The 23,224-nt window shown below is 50.5% G+C and overlaps 1 protein-coding gene across 2 annotated transcripts in view; it reads right to left on the bottom strand.

Annotated features, from left to right (window-relative positions):
* The window catches only part of MBP (myelin basic protein), a 113,344-nt gene that overhangs the window by 71,334 nt on the left and 18,786 nt on the right, over positions 1-23,224 (bottom strand). For both annotated transcript variants that reach the window (XM_024754794.1, XM_024754793.1), the window contains exon 2: positions 18,999-19,074. In XM_024754794.1, coding sequence (XP_024610562.1) covers positions 18,999-19,049 — 51 coding nt within the window. In that variant the 5' untranslated portion in view covers positions 19,050-19,074. The remainder of the gene's footprint in view (positions 1-18,998; positions 19,075-23,224) is intronic.

Genomic DNA, 23,224 nt, shown 5'->3' with positions numbered 1-23,224 from the left:
CTAGACCAGGGCTTCTCAATGCTACCTTATTGGTATTTAGGGCTGGATAAGCCTCGTTGTGGGGCAGAGGCTGCCCTGCGTGTCATGGGACGTTTAGCTCCTTCTTTGTCCTCCACCCAGAAGACGCTAGTAGCCCCTGCAGTTGTGACAAGGAATGTCTCTAGACATTGACAAATGTCCAGAGGATGGGGAGGGGGTCCCCTGGTTGAGAGCCACTGGTCTAGACAAAGAGAAGCAACAGAGAGGGGGTGGAAATCGTGAATCTGTTCACAAACATGTAGGACGGTGATGAGTTTTTCATGAAGACATCTGGTGAGTCATCAGAACTCCACTTTTAAAGAATAATTTGAAAGCAGGGCCCACGTGACAAGGATTAGAGAATGACTGAGAATCAGATTTAATTTAGTCATTAAAGCAAGTGCCGCCTGAGCAACGGTCTCTTAGATGTGACACCAAAAGCACAAGCAGCAAGAGGAACCATGGGTAGACTGGACTTCATGCAGATCTGAAACTTCTGGGCTGCAAACGGCGTTATCAAGAAAGTGAAACGAGGGCTTCCCTGGCGGCGCAGCGGTCGAGAGTCCGCCTGCCGACGCAGGGGACGCGGGTTCGTGCCCCGGTCCGGGAAGATGCCGCGGAGCGGCTGGGCCCGTGAGCCATGGCCGCTGAGCCTGCGCGTCCGGAGCCTGTGCTCCGCAACGGGAGAGGCCACAGCAGTGATAGGCCCGCGTACCGCAATCATTTACCTGATAAGGGTCCAGTGTCCAGAATACATAAAGAGCTCCTACAACTAAACAACAAAAAGACAAATCATCCAATAAAAATAACTGGTCAAGGATCTGAACAGGCATTTCTAGAAAGAAGGCATATGAATGGCCAATAAGCCCAGGAAAAGATGCTCATCATTGTTACCCATTAAGGAAATGCAAATCAAAACCCACACGACACTGCTGGATACAATAAAAAACCTGATAACAAGAATTGCTGGGCGGATGTGGAGGCCCTCGTACGCTGTAGTGAAATGGTGTAGCTGCTGCGGAAGAGACTCCGACGGCCCCTCAGAAAGAGTTGCCTTTGACCCTGCAGATGCAGCCTCGGTACATACCCAAGAGAAATGAAAACATACGTCCGTGCAAAAACTCATACACAAATGTTCACAGCAGCGTGATCTGTGATACCAACAGGTGGAAACAACCCAAATGTCCACCAACTAATGAACGGGTAAGTAAAACGTGGCATTTTCCTACAATGGAATATTATTCAGCAGTAGAAAGTAGTGAAGTATTGACATATTCTACAACACGGGTGAACCCTGAAAACACTATGTACGTGAAAGAAGCCACACACACACACACACACACACACACACCTGTTGTATGATGGCATATTTAAGAAATATCCGGAAGAGACCAATCTGTAGAAACTGAAAGTACATTAGCGGTGGCCTGGCGTTGCGGGTAGGGTGGGGTGGGAGGATGGTTAGAATGAGTAACTTGAATAGATTTATGACTAAAGGCACTGAAAATGCTTCCCACTCAACACTGTGGACTCCAGAGGAAAAGAACCATGATGTTACAACTCTCAATGAGATGAGATTTCAAATCCAGGACTCCTTTTCTAGATTTGGCTGGAAAACATAGGAAGCATTTTTGATGATATGAGTATATGACAATCCAGGATTTTTTTAAATTCAGAAGTTATATAAGAGAAACGAAAACATATGTCCACACAAAAACTTGTCAATGAGTTTCTGCTTATAGCAGAGTTCTTTATAATAGCCAAAAGGCAGAAACAACCCAACTGCCCATCAACGGACGAATGGATACACAAAATGTGGCATATCCATACAAAGAGATATTACTGACCTTAAAAAAGAGTGAAGCACTGACACAGGCTACAACATGGATGACCACTGAAAACATTACGCTACGTGAAAGAAGCCAGACAGAAAAGACCACATGTTACATGATTACATTCACACAGAAGGTCCGGAGCAGGGAAATCTAGAGACAGAAAGTCGATGAGTGGTTGCTTAGGGCTGCGGGCTGGGAGGCTGGTCCCGGGGGGCGCGGGTGACAGCAGAAGAGTGCAGTTCCTCTGTGAGCTGATGAAAATGTTCTAAAATTGATTGCTGTGACGGTTCCGCGCATCTACGACTAAAGTGAAAAAGCACCAAACTGTACACGTTAAACGGGTGAAATGTATGGCGTGAGCATCACATCTCAATAACGATATTTTAAAAAACATAAATGCTTAGTTTGCAGGTAGTTAAAATGAAACGTTGTAGCACCACTAAAGGGAGTTTAGAACTACATGCTTGGGGTGCTCGTGAAGCCGTTATCTTGGGTCAGGAAATGGTCCTTTTACTACGTAGCTTAAAAGCCACACTCCCTGCAAGACCATTTGGCAGTGTAATTAAGATCGCAGTGTTCTTTAAATAATGAACGCAAAGAAAGGAGCTCAGGGCTTTATTTCAACACTGGTCACAGCAGAGTTAAGTATTAACTAGTGTCACAGTAAAACTGTTTACCGAGACCTGTTATGTAACTGGACCTTCTAACATCTATTTTAGGAACACAAATACCCTATTTATTCCTGGAAGTTTCTGCTCCATCTGCTGTTTAAGTAGAACAAGAAGGACGGTGACAAAGGCAGGGCGTGGGGTGGTGGGAGAGAGGGAGGGGGCTTTGTTCCGTGTGTCTCTTTTACTAAAAAGAGTTTGATGGTCGTGTGAATGGCAAGTTTAAATAAAATGCACTTAAAGCTAATTCACAGAAGGGCATTCATTCAGTTCAAAAAGATATTCTACATTACTGAAAACAGAAGAAGGCAGTGGAGAGCTCTGCTTTTCTTAATTTGAAATTTCCTTGAGTTTTATAGAATGAAAACCTCTCCTACTTATCTCCCTGAACACGTCACCCTACGCCTGCACATGGGTTTTAACTGCTTCCTGTGATGCAGACAGGGTAGAAGGGGCAAAAGTCTAGTAATGGAAGCGGAATCTTTGCTCAAAGGAAAAACATGTTGATATATCAGAGTCTGACCACTTTCCTGAATATATACCTCAGCTCTGCCGATCTCTTCAACCTCCTCCGTTTCCTGTTTCACTGTAAAATGGGCATAATGATACCGTCTATCTCACGGGGTTATTCTGAACGTGAAATGAGTCCATACGTGGGGTGACTGTAACAGTGTCTGACCCTCAGCCAGCACCGTCAGTGCTGGACATCATCACGATTTATTTTACTCTTATGCATCTTCTGATTACCTTCCACATTTTAGTAAAGGTGGAAATAAAATCTTCTTAAGTGAAAATCAGGTTTTAAGGTGCACGTCAATGCAATCAGGTCGAGAAGTGAAAGAAAAAGATTTCACAGCGAACTCTGATTGTACCTGAGTTCTGGGTCCCTCGCTCAAACGGAACAAACTTGTTTTGCAAAATGGAACTGTCACTTGTCTCTGCAGGTGCTTTTCTTCGTAGCTGAAGTTCTGTACCTGTGACCGCCCAGGCGATTCACCGAAACAGAAACCCGCTCGGACTCGTTCCAGGAGCTAGAGAAACAGTCAAGCCAAAGCTGGTTTCCACCCGTTCAAGGTCGGGATGAGCCACTGGAACTTGATTAAGAGACCAAGCGCATCTCACGAATATCATACACCCAGTGCTGGCAGATGCCGACCACCAAGACCAATAGGATCGATTCCTCAAAAGCGTGCGTGCGACATTCTCTGCAAATGCGCACTCGGGAAATTTGGTTTTTCAGGCCACAGACCTTCTCTGGTTCCATAACTGACAATAAAGTCAAGTCAGGGTGTAGTTAGGAGAAGACACAAAAAATATTTTGAAAAACCTCTTGATGGAAGGTCAGGTGGCAACTAAATTGTCCAGGAAAGTGCAGATCGAATGGGTTTCTCTGTGTATTAATGAAACCATCCTTTTGTTTTAAGCGCCGTAGGAATTGGGACCTAAAACAAGTATGCTCAGTCTCCTGTTTTAGAGCACGCTTATACGCTTGAGAACAAAATCATAACATCAAAGATCGATTTTCTCTTAAACGCTGAAGAACTGGCGAGAAAGGCAAAAGATACAATGTTCCTAAGCAGAGTGAGTCACTAAGTATTTCGTATTCCGACAATGAAATGAGAGGAATCTCTAAGAACGGCTCACCAAAAAGCAGTATTATAAACTCCTGGACTGTATTCTACAAATACCACATTATATTTCACCTTGAAAAACATTGCAATAAACCTCTTTTAAAAGGACTAAAATTGTCACAAAGTAGAATAGAACAAAAAAAAGATTTTCTGTGGAACACTCCCCACCAGCAGCTGGAAGCGGCAGGAAGGACTCGTCCCTGGAACCTCCAGAGGGAGCACGGCCCAGCCGACACCTTGATTTTAGACATCTGGCCTCCAGAACGGGGAGAAAATGAGCTTCTGTTGCTTTAAGCCGCCCCGTGTGTGATGATCTGTCACGGCAAACACAGGAAGCTAGGACGATGCTCCTGGAAGCTGCGCCATCTTTCAGGCTGGAAGGCACCCGCCCACCGTGCCTCTCAGGAATACTGTCCTTGTGGCCCGGGTGCAGCTTGGAGAGTCTAGCTGCGGCATCTTCCTGAAGCACCTACAGCAGGTGACTACCGGACCGGTCCAGGCCCTCATCCCTTCGCGCCTGGCCCTGGACACCTCCGCCTGCAGGGCAACGTGATTCCCCAGGTGTGGGGGGCAGCTGCTTAGCTGGGTCTCTGGCGTCCACCCTACAGGCAGGTATTTCCTTCCAGACACAACAGCACGGCCAGCATGCTTCCAAACGTCGGTAGGCTTTCCTGAACACGGGCTGCAACTCTCCTGCAGCAGCTGAACACGAGGCAGTGCGTCCGGGTGGCCGTAGTGCTGTCCCACTGTCTCCCACCTCACGGGACGCTGCGGTGGCGGCTGGCCAAGAGGCCTTCGCCATTGCAAAGGAGGCTGCAGACATGGGGTCAGATCTTAAAGCTTGGCCTGCGCTTGCCTGAGGCTGAGATGAACCACTTCTCTCCTTTTCCAAAGAAGACCACCATTTATCAGAGCAGGCATCCCTTGCCACCCTCGGCGATGGTCCCCTCTCCAGAGGACCATTTGCATCAGCTGACGAACACGCTCTTAAAACTCCACCGTCAAAAGCAAAACGGCCCCGACTGGCTTCCACGCCCTTGCCAGCTGCGCCCTGGGTCCGGTTCCTCTTCTCCACACAGCTTCTCAAGGAGGCTTCTGGGCCACTGTAGCCAGTCTCCTTCCAATACTAATCGGGTCTCACTTCCACCATGCCACCAAAGCATCTCTGGCCCCGGGCAGCAGGGACCCCGGGCTGCTTCATCCAGTGGTTGACCCTCCATCCTTTTCTGACCTGGACTCAGCGCTATTTGACCGGTGAAAGGCTTCTAACACTCCCTGCCGGACCCAGTGACATGTCCATCCCCCACCTTGTGGTTGCCCCATCTTGGTCTCCCTTGCGGGTGCCACTCACCCTCCTGGTCCCAAATGTTGAAGTCCAGGGCTCAGCCTTGGATTCCTCTCTAAACCCGTCTCCTTAGTTGATCTGCGAGTTATGAATCTTGGACGTCTCTGCCGACGCTTTTTGCAAGGTGAGCACCTAAGGGGCACCTCAAGCTCGCGGTGATTTTTCACCTGTTTCGCTAGCCTACCCTGCCCACGCTTGCTCACCTGTACACAGGTGTACCCCCGACGCCCAGGCCCCAACCCTTCATTCCCTTCTCTCTCTGACGCCCAGTTCATCGGCAAATCCCACCAGCTCTCGCTTCAAAGGTAACTGGAACTTGACCACTTCTCAAGGCATCTACCCCGGCCAGGCACTGTCATCTCTCAGAAGGACAGTTTCCAGGGCTACCTGACAGCCAGCTAGGCCCTCCGTGATCTAGGCCTTTCCCTGCCTACTTCGCCTTCTATCTTACCCCCTCCAGCCCTGCCTCTCCCGATGCACCAAGGAAGTGGCTGGCTCAGTTTCTGCACGTGCGAGATCCTCCACCTGGAACATCTGTCGCCAGAGAGCCGTGTGGCTCCCACCTTCCACTTTCCCAGCCTTTGCTCTACGTTGCCCCATCATGGTGGCTCCCCGGCAGCCCTCACCCCTGCCCTCCTTAGCCCCCAGCCCTGCATATTTCTTCTGAGCCCTAACACCATCTAAAGTACCTAATTCACATGTTGATTTGTTTATTATCTGTCCCCCCAGTTAAAATACCTGCCGGTGTGGGCAGTCACCGCCGCGGGGCCCTGGTGAGCAGATACGACCGATGGGACCTGCTTTGGACATTCTAGATACTTTCCTGGTTCCTGGGAGGCACCGGCGTTCCAGAAAAGGAAGTGCAACGGAATGTGGCTCTACATTAATAAGTTGGCTCCTGACACCTTTTATTATTTTTTAACATCTTTACTGGAGTGTAATTGCTTTACAGTGTTGTGTTAGCTGCTGCTGTATAGCAATTTGAATCAGTTATATGTATACACACATAACCCCATACCTCCCCCTCTTGGGTCTCCCTCCCACCCCTCCTATCCCAGCCCTCCAGGGGGTCACAAAGCACCGAGCTGATCTCCCTGCGCTATGCGGCGGCTTCCCGCTAGCTAGCTATTTTACATTTGGTAGCTGACACCTTTTATTTTTACTTAATCCAAAGGAGGCAATGTGGGGGGATGTATTTGAAGAAGTTTCCTTCCCCACAGGCATTTCCAGCAGAAGTAACCAGCCCCAGCACGGTGTGAACTTCACTACCAAGATCAACTTGGACGCTGTGCACTGAGCCGAGGCCACATAAGCGGACCCTGGGGTGACGGCACCCACTGGCCGTGCAGTGTCCAGTGGCCCTGGGACGTGTGGGTGCCAGTGGGTCTGCCTCCGTTCCCACAGGGTCTGCACTCCAGGGTGAGGCGGCAAAACCAGCCAGAGAAGGAAAATGGACCCGATGGTTTGGGTGGGACAAGGAGAATAAGGTGAGCAGCTGGAAGGGAGGGGCCGGGCGGCGAGGGCGGAGGGCAGGGGGACAGGGCAGCAGGTACAGGTGGCAGGAGGGGGCGGGTGGCAGAGGCCAGGCCCCCAGATGCGGGGACAGCATGCAGCTTTGCCAGCAAGGACACGTCTCAGACTCTGCTTCCTGAAAGAGGCAGATTCCTACCCAAACAGTCGAAACCAACAAGTAAGCTCGCCTTTTACTTCGAAATTTCAAGATGTTGGTATTTTGTTAAGCGGCTTAATGCAGCTCTGCAACAGCACAGGGTGAGCGCGCGCACGTCTGTGAGTAACCCAGGCTGCAGCCACCCTTGCTCGCCACGGGTAATTAACGTAACTACCAAATTGCCTTGTCTATTTACTGACGGCTTGTGTTTGGTTACCTATGACTTGTGCTGAAGCCTAATTTAGGACGTATTGAATAACAGAGTCTGTTTTGCAAGTATCAAAAGCCACGGAAACAATAATGGATTTTATCGCGGCTTTTGTTTAACCGTATGATAATCGAATGAATGTGGGTACCAAATCTCAACTAGGAGAGCGGTGTGTTAGAATCACACAAGCGCAGAGCGGGGGCTGGGCCTGAGAACGTGTCCACACAGCTGCCGATGGGCACTTCGCAGGGCTGGAGGCTGGCGGGTGAGAAGAACGCCAAACGCTCAAACACACACACACACTGACAAACACAGAAAGATAAATTTTCACAAATGTATTCCAGCCTATAAAATCTCTCACTCCCAAATTTAAAGTTTTAAAACCATACTGCCTTAGGACTCCCCTGGTGGCGCAACGGTTAAGAATCCTCCTGCCAATGCAGGGGACATGGGTTCGAGCCCTGGTCCCGGAAGATCCCACGTGCCGCGGAGCAACTAAGCTCACGTGCCACAACTACTGAGTCTGCGCTCTAGAGCCCGCGAGCCACAACTACCGAAGACCACGCGCCTAGAGCCCGTGCTCCGCAGCAAGAGAAGCCACCGCAAGGAGAAGCCCGCGCACCACAACGAAGAGAAGCCCCCGCTCGCCACAACTAGAGAAAGCCGGCGCGCAGCAACGAAGACCCAACGCAGCCAAACATAAATAATAAATAAATGAATAACAGAAACCATTTTTAAAAGAAGTTAAAAAAAACCATATTGCCTTAGTAATGAGTGAGAAAAGACAGGAAGCATCATTCTGAAACCTGGATTTTTAGGTTTTGTTTCATTTAAAACATTGTAAGAGGGTTTGAATAAATATTTAAAAAGTTCTTCCTTAATAACAAAACAAACACAGGGTTTTCATACGCAATGACACGCTTTTCACTCTCAGAGTCTGAAATAAACTTGTCTTCAAAGATAAAATTACATGGTGGCCTTTCTGAAATTACCTGGCAGCGGATGAGAAATGGCAGCTCAGGGAGGCTTCATGGGCACACCAAGTGGCGAGCCCTAAACCGACTGGAGATTAAAACAATTTACCACCTAAGCCCTTTCCCCAGCCCGTCAACCTGAACCACCTACAGGAGGGCACTACTTTCCACTCCCAGGAAATCTAACTCACCCACCCTCTGGAAAGGAGAGTTTCCACCTAAACACTTTCCGTCAGGTCAGTAGGAATTCAAGAATACATATCTGCTGTGCCATCCTTGGAATCGTGTTCTCAATCAAACATAAACCCCAAACGGAGCCTGAAAACTATTTCACGTAACGCGTATCCACCGTGAGCTCAAACACTTCCCCACCTTAAAAGAAACCTATTCAGTGAACTCGGCGCTGCCTCTGCTTGTTCTGTGCTGCGCATCTGATGACAGGCCAACATTTCTGGCCTCCCTTCCCCCGTCCTGTCACCTCTCATAAATGATTTAGCGTTACAGATGCAGGGACAGAGGAATTAGGGGCTATGACAGGGTGAGGAAAGGAATGCGGAAGGAACGGTTTATGAGTCCAGCTGAAAACAAGACGATAAACGGGTGTGTTCCAGGGTCACCGGGCTCCGGATTCCACGTGATCAGCTGCCCGAGGCCCAGGAACATGATCTTAAGGATAGAAGCCTCGTGTGGGGGTGGCCTGAATAGAGCCGTCTATTCAAGCCGTCCCCTCGGGGGCACGGTCCACTGTTGCTGTTGTTTTACCCAGAGAATGACTTTATTGTCACGTCATTTATAAAGTTAATGACCAGTGTTAAACCTATCCCTTCTACTGAACGACTTTCGTGGCCCAAAGTCAGCTGCTTGCAAGGTTGGTCACAGTTTCTGATAAAAACTAAGCTTGCGAACTAACTCCCAACCCTAATAAACCCTATAATAGGGTGAAAGGACACAGAAGGTGCGCATCTCACGGGAGTCCGAGGCCCCTGGGGTTTACAAGCCCTCAACCCTAAGTCGGAGGCCTCGAGGTCCCCGCAGACTGACTGCTGGAGCCCTTCCCCTAGCAGCTGAGCCGGGAGGGGCCCCCGAGCAGGGGTCCACGAGGCCGTCCCCAGGATGGGGAGGCGCTGGGCCTGGGCCAGGGACGGGGCAAGTTCATAAATCACGTGCTGCCGCGTGGCCTGCGGCCCCACTGCATAGTCGCCCTGTTATTTTTATTAAGGGTTGTTGAGGGCCCGGGGTCTGCTGGCTAATTACACCCCTGTCTTTGCCACTCACTCACATGTGTGTCTGTGAGGCCTGTTGCCACCTGACTGACAGAGGTGTGAGTGTCCTCAGTCTATCAGAGGAAACAAAATGCTCACTCACAGACCTTAGAGATCAGAATCAAGCTAGGGGCACGCTTTCCATGCAAAACTGTGACGGGAGACTTTGTCGCTAGTACCTTCCAAGAGCAAATCGGTGCTGACTCAGCACATTTGAGAACCGGCCGTAAAGGCGGACTCAGTGAGACTGCGCTCGCCTGCGGGTGGGAGATGCTGCATCTCCACCACGGCAGTCTTCACCATCCCTCGGGGCACAGACAGCCCCCCTTCAGAGGCGGCCCTGGGGTCTTCAATACAAATGCGACTTCACAAACCAGCCTGGAATGAGATGTTTCACTTTATATCCTCGTGGCTCGACTCTCAAGTCAGGGACAGATCCCGTGTTGATTTCTCCATGACTGTTATCAGAAGGCTACTGATTCTGGGAATCCTCTTTAAAAGGATGCATTTTCTACACTATTTTATTTCTCCTTTTAGAAGCTCGCGGAAATTCTTTTGGAGGCACTAAGCAAGTCAGCTGGGTAGGCGTCTGTGTGTGCGGGGAACTCAGAGGCACTGAGATGAATGCATGCTGTTTGCAATGCGCGTTTCCCAACCCTGCAGCAGGGGGCCCCCTTCGGAGGGAGCCGTAAGTAAGACACGGGGCCGTGAGACCCTCCCAGCCAAGGGAGGTGAGCGAGGACAAGACCTGCCCCACCTGCTGCATGCAGCTCACGGCTCACAGCGCCGCCCTCTGCAGTTGCTGGCGTTTTTAAGGGTGTTTCCAGAGGAGTTCACCTTCTGAACTCGACGCTCACTTTTGTACGCAATCATATGACTCTGAGAAATAACCAGTTTTTGTCCTTAACGAGAATTGGAGCTGATGCCTCTCAGGCAGGGTTCTGGGGACCCTAGAACTGGGAGGACACGCCAAGCACCCAGTGGAACAGCACTGTGCCTCAGAACACACGGCGATTTAAATCTGAAGTTTAAAGGTTTGGTTCTTCTGCCGTACCAGTCACCTAGCCACGTGTGTCACGTGACTGCCCTATTGGCTAGCAGGGGCACAGGGCTGCAGCGGGGCATCTGCAGTGAGTAGCAGACGCACGGCAGCTACTGGTACAGCGCACCATCGGCCTATCGGAAGGTGGTTTAATGCTGTGCGGTTGAGGCGAAGGGGAATTCTTTATGGGTGTGTGCGAGAGATGGAGATGGAGATACAAACAGAGATGGAGAGACAGACAGACAGACAGAGAAAGGACTCTGGGACTGTTGAAGACAGATACAAGGGAAAGTCCGCCTGCACCTCGCAATCTAAGGCCTTACTTGATGCTGACTAGGTCTTTCCATGTATCTGACTGATTGGTGAGTGTCTGCAGGGAAATACCTTCTACTTTTCAGCCCCCTAAACTCTGAAACGTATATTATCTGATTAACTTAACTACTTGAGTTCTCAAAAAAAATTGTTCATGGAACCGGCCTAAGAAAACGGAATTACACATGTATGGGTCTAACAGTTGCCAACACACTGCAAAATCAGATCAGAAACGTTAACTTCCCAGGTGGATTCCCTGCTCGAAGACACGGCAGCCCCATCGAGTGGGTCTGGGTGACTGGACGGAAGTGAGTTTCCTGGCAAACCCGCTTCCCATTCCGCGAAGTAGCCGTGGTGACGGCGGTCGGTTCTAACAAGGAACTGCAGGAGGAAGCATGATGTGGGGCGAAAGCAACGCTGGATTTGGGGGTTGAAGGGCCCACCTGTGCCGTTCGCAGCGCAGGGCGTGTGGACGACTCCCTGCCCTGGGCTGGGGCCCACAGGAGAAGGCTGCCAGCATCCACCCGGCCTGCAGCCGGCGGTGTCATGGGCACCCTGGACACCCGTACGGGCTGTGCAGTTAGGGTTCCCCAAACAGCAGCACTGGGGGCGGTGGGGGACAAGGGCACAGTATCTGCAAGCAGAGCCCGTGGGAGGAGACAGGATGGCACGGAGCTGGCCGTGGTTTAAAGTAGAAAGATTCCTCCTTCCCGAGACTGGCGTGAAAAGCACGGGGCCTCCTGAACAAGCGAGACTGCTGACAACAAGCCACACTTGGGACGAGACGATGCAGGACTGCGGTTCTGCAGTCAATGAACCCTCGGGGGAAACGTCAGCCTGTCCCACAGCTGGGACGTCAGACGTTTTGAAGGAAACGTATTTTCCCGTCAAATCTACATTTTCCATCTCCATGCTGGTGGGCAGGGCTGAGCTGCTGAGTGCCTCTGTGTATATTTGCAAACTACACCTCTCATTTCTCAGAGCGTCGCCGGTACAGCATCCCGGCGGCTCATCAGACAGTGGGGTCCGTGATGATTAAATACGAGAACGGCTTCCCCAGGGGTGTGATTATCCCCGGAGAGGCGGCCAGCACACACTGGGCTTTGAAGAACAGCTGAGACAGCGAATCAATTTAGTCGGAAACACAAAACAGACTAACGAGTTACTCCCCACTGTAAAATCAGACACGAGTCTAAATTCTAAAATTGCTCTCAGACCTTGATTTTCAGTGTGGTATCGTTTTTCCTAAGCTGATTAAATAGAAAACTCCAGAAACATGGCTGGGCGCCTTTGGAGAAACTTTGTGAGCCAGATACCACTGCCACGAAAAGTATAGAGATCCCACAGGTGAGAAGCAGGCTTTCAAAATTATCATTGTTAGATTTTCGAAAACTGTAATAGATCATCACTTGAGTTCACTCATTTTGGAAAATCTGTGGGGATGCCAATATAAACTACTCGTTGTTTCTTATGTTTCCTGGTAGTAATGCTTCTGACTAGCAATGGCCTCACTAGTTTCGTATGAAAACTTCTTGAAGTTCATTCCCATGTGGACTGAGGTCAGTGCTCAAACAAGAAAATTAAACAAAGCTGAAGAATTCAGGTGAGAAGAAATAGTTCAGGGATGCTGGAAATCCCACTCGCTCAAGGTCAGTAGGAAATCTGGAAGCAGGAGAGGCAGAGTCCCCAGGGACCGGCCCTGTTCCAGAACCTTCCACCGACACCTGCCAGGCAGCCCTAGTAAGCCCCAGGTGACAGGTGTTGAGGTGGATTCTGCAGGTCCTGGTCTGTAGGTGCCGGGAGCCCCAGTTCTCCGCACTTGACGCTTGGGCGGGGCCTGAGGGTCCAGCGGGGCAGCCGTCAGCTCCGCCCACCTCGGACCCCTCCCTCTCCCTGAACCCTTCCCACCTGCGGCTCCCCGATTTTCCTCTTACCTCTCTGATATCGGTCTCAGCCGGGGAATCTTTTTCCTCCGCACAACAAAAAACGGCACGAAAGCTCTTTCCCGCAGGATGTTCACTGCTGCTCTGGGAGATGTTGTCAGAAATCACGGTGTTTAGGGCACCCACGGGTTCAGGAGGGAAGCCGCTTACAATCGCTTACAATTGCGGAGCACAGGCGACAGGCCTGGGGCCAGGGCCGTCCTGCTGAGCCAGTTATCTCTACGTAGCCAGAAGGTATTCTGACTTGTGCCAGTAAGTTCCAAGGCCACCCAGCACGGTGTCAGAAATGGAAACACCAATGGAACGTCTAAGGGGCCACTGGCCCTGCCCTCAGCGACGCAAATTCATCCAAAAGGATGCCTCTTCCCAGCAATCACTGTGAGGGGACACTTTGACAGGCAGCGTCAGGCTGCGGAAATGGTGGGGCTGGTGCTTGGGGGCCTCAGAATCCACAGCGTTTGGAGGGGCCGAAACTGGGAGAGATTTGCAGAAAAGGATTGTACGATGGGTGCCCCAGGTCAAATCCTGTTTACCGTACTTCAACATTTTGCCCGTGTTTCCCTGATCCCGAGGACACAGGGAAGGACCACTCCTGGGCTTTCCCTCTGCTCTCTGTAGCCTGTTCTCCACGCTGGTTAAAGGCCATCAGGCAGGCCAGGGCCCCCGGTCCCCGTGGTTTCCCTCCTGTATCCCGTCATTGCGCTGGGCACAGGGTCAGAGCTCTGCTGGTCTCTCCAGTCACACTGGGAGCTGTCCTGACAGAAGATGCTCGCCCATTTCTCTTAAAGCAACAGCAAGAGTAAGAACATTAGGAACGGAAGCAGCGACAGCACAACACAGGACGTGCCGGGCACCAGGCAGCGCTGTGTGTCACATCCTTCCGCTCACGCAATGTTCACCATCTCCTCATCTCCGTAACCAACGAGGGAACCGAAGCCCAGGGGCGTGAAGTAACTGTCCCAGGGCGCCTGACAGTTGGTGGGGAAGCCGGGCTTTCGTCACCGAGTCCAGCCCAGTCCTACGCAGGGGAGGTGCTTAACGGAAGTCTGCACCTGCCTATGGATGGGTGAATGGATGTAGGAATAAGTCAAGATTTGAGACACTTTCAGTCCTAAACAGCTAATTTACTTGTGAACTCTGAAGGGACAGAGTCCACACACGAGTTAGAATGGCCTGCCTCTTGTTAGAGAAAACTGGGGGCAACACAAAGTGCCAAGTGTCCTGACGTGTCTGTGGGAGCACCACGACGCACCTGGTGCGGAGGCCGGGGCGGATCCCAGCTTGGACCCTTCAAGCTGCCCCAGAGGCTTGGGGGTGATTCAGGGGAGGGTAGACGAAGCCACGAGACCAGAGGCACTCCCGATGCCCTAAACGGTCTCTGGATTTGGGCAGATTTAAAAAGGACGCTCCTGCTTTCTCCTCAGCACCGGACTTCCACTCATCACTGCCCTTGCTCTGCAGTTACTGGTCCAGCCAGGGGACAGAGGACAGCCATTCACCCACACCCCTCCCCAGCCCCTCCCTCCCCCTCCGGCTTCTCCTCTTCAGCCCAGCTCTCTCCCTCCGAGGACAAAATCAGACCCGTCATCATCTCTCAACGGACTGTGCTGGTCATTCCCAATTTCTCTTTCCTCTTCATCAGGCAATGGATGAGATGCACGGTGGGCAGGGCGGGGGGGCGTGAACTGGATGGAGGACACCAGCAGGGCCCACAGGGATGGGCCTGGCTTTGGAGGCTGCCGTCCGGTCTGGAGCTGCCAGCCACATGTGGCCACTGAGTGCCAGAAAAGTGGCCAGGCCACATTGGGATGTAAGCTAAATATACCCCCGAGTTTGAAGATTCACTGAGACAGAAAGAATTGTGAAATACTTCCCTGATAGTTGTCACACGCTGACATGATATTTGGAGTATATTAAGTTAAAGAAAAGACATTAATATTAATTTCCTCCTGTCGCTTTACTTTTTTACGTGGCTACTAGAACATGTAAACGTCCACCTGCGGCTCTCCTTCCATTTCTGCTGCCTGGTGCCGACCTAGAGGGACAGAGAGCCGCCCCACAGCCCAGCTCCTGCATTCGCTCCCCACCTGGCCTTGGGCCAAACTCGCAGGCCACTCTGAGAGTCCATCACGGGTAAAATGAAGATGATACTCAGAGGGTCAGAGCGTGGAGAAGGGCTGAACACATGAGTGCAGCACATGGAGGACACAATCTCAAGGCCGCTGTGCCATGTGGACAGATGGTGGTATGGAAGGTTCTGGACAAGCCCCACGTCCTAGGGGCAGCGGGGGTGTTGGCTTATGGATCTGGGGCCTGGAAGGTTAAGGGGTCTGCGAGGGAGGAGTTAACAGGACAGAAGTGAATGCCGAAATCTCATGATGGGGAGAGGCCAGGGCAATGGCAGTGCCCACTGAGGGTGAGGGTCAGACTCTGGTGGCAATCACCAGGCAGGGCTGGGGACACTCCTCTCTCTGGCCTCTCAAACCTCCCAGTCACTTCTCGGCTGCATCAAATAACACGGACATTGTGGACTGACGCGTGTTCCCCAAGGAGCCACGTGTCGAAGTCCTAGCCCTCCAGGAATTCGGAATATGGCTGCATTTGAGGGTGGGGTCTTCACAGAGGTGATTAAGGTAAAATGAGGTCACGAGGATGGGCCCTAATCCTATAGGGCTGGTGTCCTTATAAGAGGAGATCAGGACACAGACACACACAGAGGGACGACCACTTGAAGACACAGGGAGAAGACGGCCGTCTACACACCAAGGAGCAAGGCCTCAGGAGGACCCAGCCCTGCCAACACCTGGATCTCAGATTCCAGCCTCCAGGACTGAGAGCGAATACACGTCTGTCGTTCAGCCCCTGGGTGTGCGCTGCTTTGTCACAGCAGCCCTGGCAACCACACAGCCACTGTGCGGATGCCTGGAGCACGGCAGGCGCTAATAGCAGCTGGTGCGTCCAACAGAGAATCACCAGAAAACCCCAACGAGCAAATCCACAGGTCAGAGACTGACAACAGTCAGAGCAACGCCGAACGAGACAGAAGCCCAGCACAGCCTCAGTAAAGGGTGTGGGCACCGTCCTAAGGCCCAGCTGGTTCTCCTGCGGAAGAAGTGCTCCAGCTTCACTCCTGGGCAGACCTGGAAACGAACCCTCCCCTCCAGGAGCCAGAGGGGCCAAGCGTGTCATCCACCTGTGCAGGGTCCCCGGGCTCCCAGGGCTGCCCGGGCACAGCCTGCCCAAGGGCGGGGGCTCTTTGAGAACCCCGGGGACGTGGCAGCTGGGACGTGTCCTTCCCCGGTTCTGCCAAAGGACCATTGTGAAAACGCACTGCCTGACAAGGAGCTGGTAAGTTAGTGAGCTGGGCTTCCTGGAAACCAAATCCACCAGGATGCTCAGAAAAACAGGGAATCGGAGGCCAGCAGGGATTTCTTTATGTCTGTGAATGGGAACTTCCCTGAATGCCACTGGTTCCCCTTGTGGACGGGGCCTCCCTGACCTCCACCACGCACACTCTGCTCTCTGACGGGGCCCCGAGGTCGGGCTCACAGCTGCATCGCTGCCTGGACGTGCGTCTGTTTCCACATTAACACGCAAGGCTGGAACAGGAACTGAGAAATGCCAGAGCTGTCCCTTCCATCCCAGGCTCCTTCCTACATCGTGACACGCCTTCTTCAGGACGAGAAAGAAGCCAGTGAGAGAGCAGTGGGGTGCCACGGGGAGGAACCTGGCAGCAGGCGGCTGTGTGCTCCTGGCCACCGCGGCTCCCTCCCCAGCTGGGCCGAGCACGGGGGTGGGGTGGGCGGTGGGGGAGAGGGCGGCAGAGCAGGGGGTCACGACACAGGGCCACTGCCTCCTAACATCCCCCGCAGGCCTGCGGGTTCCAGGAAGGCAGCAGGCGTGGGCGTGAGGACATGGGGCTGATGGGGGACGCGAGTAGAGAGCCGAGGAGGGCTCTGGGCCCCCTGTGCGGTACGGGGGGAGCCGCAAAGAGGCAGAGCTGGGGAGATGAGTGGGGTGACCGGTCCCTGCAGCCCCTGCCTGTTAGCAGGTCAGCAGTCAGCCCCCGGACACAGGCAAACGCTTTCTGTCCACTCCCTTGTAAGTGAGAAACAAGCTTCCCAGAGTGACTACAGAAACGTGCAGATGCGAAGCTGCAGGGCACAAGCTCATGTGGTTTTTCTGTATTCTGGTTTCAGCCGATGCTCCACGTAACACCACAGGGCAGGGGCCCCCAACCCCCTGGGGCCGCAGACCGGTACCCGTTCGCGCAGCCTGTTAGGAACCGGCCGTACAGCAGCAGGCGAGCGGCAGAGAGCGAGCGAAGCTTCATCTGTGCCTCCCCTTCCCTCGCATCACCGCCTGAACCCCCCCATCCGCCCACCCGCCTCCGTGGAAAAATTGTCTTCCACGAAACCGGTCCCTGGGGCCAAAAAGTTGGGGACCGCTGCCCCAGAGCACTCCCTCCACAAGGCCTCAGATATTTTCAAGTGACAATTAAAAGAAGACAGCTGTTACTTGTAACAACTCCCTACAGGAACCAGTGGTCTTAAACGCCCAATTTCAAAGAAACATCAGCAGAATGTTAAAAATTAGCTTTCAGAAAACAGAAGCGTCACTATGGCTGTACCACCGCTCAGGAATCTGACGTTGGTAAAAGTAAACCAGTGAGAACTACGTTTTGGTGCTTTACAACGTCCAACAACAGGAAAGACACTGCAAGCCACAGAGAGGTTTACAGAAGCAGACTTGCAAGTCAGTGACTTAAATCAGCAGTGCCTTAACATACCACGTGCTAACAGGATGGGGCTCTCTGAGAAGAGCTGTTTCTCCACTTTCTCTCTGAGCTGAGACTCCATCCTCCTGGTGCAGATGCCACCAGACCCACGGTCTCTAGAGTAACTGAACCCATTCACAGCTCAGAGTTACGAGTATCTTCACAGGGAGGTTACCAGGAATAGAGTTCACGCTGGAGTTGTAGAAAACACTCACTAGAACACTTTACACCCTTAGAAAATTGGTCCTCCCTTCAACAATGAGAGAATTCCAAATCAATAGTAACATTATAAAAAGGTAAACCCCTTCTAGTTGACCTGGGGCCTGACATCATTAGGAAAGAAACTCCATAACATTGTTTTAGATAAAACAATGTTTTCTCAAAACACTTTGTAAGATAAGATATGAACAAGAACAGTATGTGGTCACTGATTTACATGAATGGCTTGAAAGCAAATTATGGAAAATCACCCACCTGGCTGATATGGAAATTGAGTCTAAGTACAGATCAGAGAAGGACTCATGGCTGCAAAGTTCATTATTATTAAATAAAACCCATAGCACAGAACCTCAGCAAAGAGGTCCTGGGGCTCAAATGTAATGTAATTCAATCCGGTGGACATTTCTGAAGCACTTCTGTGTGCGTGTGGGCTGGTGGAGGTCCATCCTCCACTGTGACATTCTGATGAACTGTCATTTGTCTTGAGTTCAAGGACCAAAGAACTGGAATAATTAACCTTTCCCCCCCTACAAAGTAGGGTGGATTCACGGTTCTGCGCACAACATCAGGCCTATTTCCTCATAATCTGAAATGATTCTTCGGTGGGCAGAGAATGAGGCCAGCAGGTGCCCTGGTGACGGGTCTTCAGTTTGAGCGGCTCAGGGGGAATCAGGCTGAGAACCACTTTCCCAGTCACTCTGGGGGAATCAAAGGTGATGCAGAGAATCATCATGGAACAGGGGAATAAGGTGGAAAGGGGCGAACGCGAGGCTAGAAACACCAGAAGATTCATTCTGGGTCACTGGAGGGATCTGGATGACTTTTATTTGCGTTTTTCCTGTTTGCTCTCCTATGATGAGGGTGGGGGAAGGGATGTCGGGCCAATGGCACCGACAAGGCCAGTCACAGTGAGATCATAGTGGGCCTGGAGTCCTGGCCGAGGAATTCGGGTCTTGGACTAGCATTCTAAGCCCTAGACATTTCTAAGGTAGGAGGATAACAAGCCAATTGTTTTAGCGGAAAACGCTGGTAGCCACAGGGTACCTGAGGAGGGTTTGTGCGTTTGAAGGATTTTTGAGCCGGCTCACTTCTTACCTTATTTCCCTTCTCGGCACCTAAGTCTCGCTTCCCTGCGTGGTTCCCCATCCTGAGCCGTCGAGGTCTTCAGATGCTGAAAGACAAAGAGAGGCCGTTAGCCTTGAAACTGGTACTTTCAGAGTTTTCTGCGCTAGTTTTCCATCAGCACAATCCCGTTCCACATGCTGTACCCATTTCTGAGAAAAGAAAACGAAAGCCCCCAAACTCAAGAGGCACCCGAAGTCTCATGAGTGAGTGTCACTGTCTTCTGAGCCCTGGCAAAAAGCCAGAAAGCGGGACGGCTGTCCAGACCCGGATTCTGTCCAGTGACAAACACTGTTCAGTGTGTTTCCTCATCCATGAGGAAGATGAACTCATCTCCAGAGATCTCAGCCTGTGCACAAGTCCAGATGGACAGACGGAGGTACACCTCATGTTCAGTAACAAGAGGAACAGAGATGCGGAAAAGTGCCGACGCTCCGAAAAATAAAAATAAGCTTGATGCTTCACGAATTGTGTGAGCACAGAAACAGCGAGACCCGACCAAGGGTTGCTTATCGGACAAGCATTCCAAGAAACCGCAGAATTTGTAAGGAAGATAAAGTTGGATTTAAAAAAGCACACGTTCCTCATTTGTATTTTCTAACCTAAACTTTAGCAGCAAATTTATTTTTTTTTCCTCCAGAAAGGCACAGAACTGAAGAATTTAGCCAAACTCATTCCACACAGATTCCCTCATCCCACACACATGCCTGGACCTGCCTGAACCACAAGGACCACTTGCACCGTCACCGTACACTTGTCAGCTGGCTCCAGGTGACCTGTCTTTAAGGGCCATCGCAAAATTCAATCATCCACGATGTATCCTTTTCAAAGAACATGTGAGTAGTAGCTCCCTGCTGAACAAGAAGTGGCTCTCCTTGAAAGGCAACAAAATGAATCGTCTTCTAAAAATGGGAAGGGTTTCTAAAATATTACACATGCCTGACGAAAGGCAAGTTTTGTTTCCCCAAAGGCGCTCTTTTGCAAAGAAGGAATTGCCCAGTATCTCCCACAGATACTGGGTGTCTCCCACATCACGGGGTGACCCCTCAGTGACTACGAAGGATACCCATGCCCTTCCCCAGGCAAATTGGTGCGAAAGGGAGTGATGGCGTCTTAGAGCATCACCTCCCAGTGTGTGGGGTACAGTGAGCTGGTGGAGACCAAGCACCTGAGGAGTGGAAACCCTTCCCGCCTTTGTATTTTGTAAATGGAAACTGGACCAGAGCCCCACGCAGAGGGAGATTTAGTTAAAAAGTGCTGTACTTCAAACGACTTGGATCGAAGTGGGGATTATGTGCTCTGGTGAATCAAAGACATGGTTCTAGTGGTGATAAAAACACTGCTGACTTAGAAGAATTATGTGAATACATCATGTATCATGACATGAAGGTGAAAAAACCAATACTTTAACGTGTACGCTTTTACATGGTGACTACAGTTAACGATACCGTACCGTGCGCCGGCAGACCTCGTTTTATTGTGCTTCGCTTTATTGCTCTTTGTGGATATTGCATATTTTATAAATTGAAGGTCTGTGGAAACCCTGCATTGTCAGATGATGGTTAGCATTTTTTAGCAATGAAGGATTTTAAATTAAAAAATAAAATCTATGCTTAAAAAAATAATAAAATGGGGGCTTCCCTGGTGGCGCAGTGGTTGCGAGCCTGCCCGCTAATGCAGGGGACGCGGGTTTGAGCCCTGGTCTAGGAGGATCCCACATGCCGCGGAGCAACTAGGCCCGTGAGACACAACTACTGAGCCTGCGCGTCTGGAGCCTGTGCTCTGCAACAAGAGAGGCCGCGATAGTGAGAGGCCCGCGCACCGCGATGAAGAGTGGCCCCCGCTTGCCACAACTAGAGAAAGCCCTCGCACAGAAACGAAGACCCAACACAGCAAAAATAAATTAATTAATAAACTCCTACCCCCAACATCTTCTACAAATTAATTAAATAAAATAAAATGTATGCTTTTAAAAATGCAAGTCGACCTTTGCAGATAATTTCAGTATTCAGTGCAATTCTATCATCCACCTTCCCAATTTACTTACATGGGACCACCCCCTAAAAAACCTCTTTGGGGTAACCTCACTGGGAAAATGGAGGTTTGGGGGCACATATGGTAGTTTACTTGCTAAGAGTGGGCACAAAAAGGTAAAGAGGGGACTTGTTTTTGTCCTCTTGGGGTCTGAACTGCAGCTGGAGAACATGACTGCACGCTCTCTGTGCAGGACGACGGTCTGAACTCCGGGAGTAGAGGGGGGTCACTCTGAACTGCGATCTCTCTGTGGTCCCATGCGGGGTTCTGAGGAAGTACTGATAACTTGCACTGCGTATGTAATACACAGAATAACAGTGCATCAAACATCCCTGTTTAAGAAATAAGAATTGGTGTATTTGATTGGGGAAAGATAAATTAGGAGGTTGGGATTAGCATATACATACTACTATATCTAAAACAGATAAGCAACACGGATGTACTGTAGAGCACATGACGACGGTCTGAACTCCGGGAGTAGAGGGGGGTCACTCTGAACTGCGATCTCTCTGTGGTCCCATGCGGGGTTCTGAGGAAGTACTGATAACTTGCACTGCGTATGTAATACACAGAATAACAGTGCATCAAACATCCCTGTTTAAGAAATAAGAATTGGTGTATTTGATTGGGGAAAGATAAATTAGGAGGTTGGGATTAGCAGATACATACTACTATATCTAAAACAGATAACCAACACGGATGTACTGTAGAGCACGGGAAACTCTACTCAATATTTTGCAATAACCTATAAGGGAAAAGAACCTGGAAAAAAATATATGTACACATAAAACTGAATCACTGTGCTGTACATCTGAAACTAACACAACGTTGTAAATCAACTATACTCCAATAAAAAAATATATATAAATAAAATAAAAGTTACCTCCAAAAAAAAAAGAATTGATGTATTTGAAACTAAACACAGGCAAAAATAGATAACTTCTTTTCAAGTTCACAGCTTGGACTCTTGGGGTTTTCCAGCCCCGACACAGAGAAGCGAACGCTACCATCTCTGTTCTCACCTGGACAGTAACTCAAGCCCAGCATCCCTTACCTCCTCCCGTTTCCATCTTATTCTCACCCTCCTCAGTCACCTCCCCCGCAGGTATTAGGCAAATCCCAACACAATGGTCCCCGCTTCCAGAAAACAAATCTCTAAGGATTTAACCTAAATCAAAATAGTGTGGGACGTGTGAATATTCGGGGGGTTGCTTGTGGACAAAAGGAGAGCTGATTTTGGAGCAAGGGCTTTGAGGCACAGCTGATCTAATCACAAGTTGCTTGCCCTGCTCCTTGGAGAGGGGACGCGTCTTCCAAGCCAGTGTGTTCTGATCAGAACTTTATCACGCCTCAAAGCGCAACTTGAGGGTATACTTGGGAAGACTGTTCATGAACTATTTTAATCACTATTAAAAAAACTCAAGACTACTGGTCACAGAATAGATTGAAATAACAAAAGTCAGGGTCAGACTTTTGAGTGTGTACAGACTTTTTTTCCCTCCTGTCTCAGATTAACAGAATGAGAATTTATATGTGTCATTTCGAGTAGGCAGATTCTAGCCTTAAATGCACAATTTGCGCACCAGCAGGAAAAGAAAGACAAGAAAATCAAAGTGACAATTCTCAGATTAGGGCCCCTCATTAGAGGGATCGTCAGTCCTTGAGGTGTATGGCACAGGCCTGTGGTGAAAATGATGGGCAGTGGACTTGTTTGGGGGTAACTCTGCCCCATTCCGCCGTGGAGAGACGGGAGGGTTGCGTTACGGAAAGAAGGCTGCCCTGGCAGCTGGCCTCCACAGCAAGCTGAAAAGAACCTTCTGCAGACAGAAGAGCTGGACATTTGGAGGTCATCTTCATTTCATTGTTTGCAATTAGTCAAACAGAGAGAGCATGAGGAAACTTCATGTGGAATGCTCCTGGAACTCAGGTTGACTCTGAAGCATCTCCAGGTTATTAAGAAGCTTTTCGTGAAATAATAAGACAGGAGATTGGTGGGAGGGGAAGTGGAGGGCCAGGGCTGGGAGCCTTTAGGATAGACTAGGTTATATCGGGCCTGCCCCATACTCCTTAGGTTGACATTCAATCCCAGATGTGATTTCGAAACAGCCACTGGGATTATTGAAAATTTCCATGTTTTCGTGACCATCCATACTTTGTGTTATTGG

This window comes from Neophocaena asiaeorientalis, unplaced genomic scaffold (genome assembly GCF_003031525.2).
Source record: "Neophocaena asiaeorientalis asiaeorientalis breed wild unplaced genomic scaffold, Neophocaena_asiaeorientalis_V1.1 scaffold124, whole genome shotgun sequence".
Classification (NCBI taxonomy): domain Eukaryota; kingdom Metazoa; phylum Chordata; class Mammalia; order Artiodactyla; family Phocoenidae; genus Neophocaena; species Neophocaena asiaeorientalis.
The sequence above is the reverse complement of the archived record's forward strand: the minus strand, read 5'-3'. Positions and strand labels throughout refer to the sequence as shown.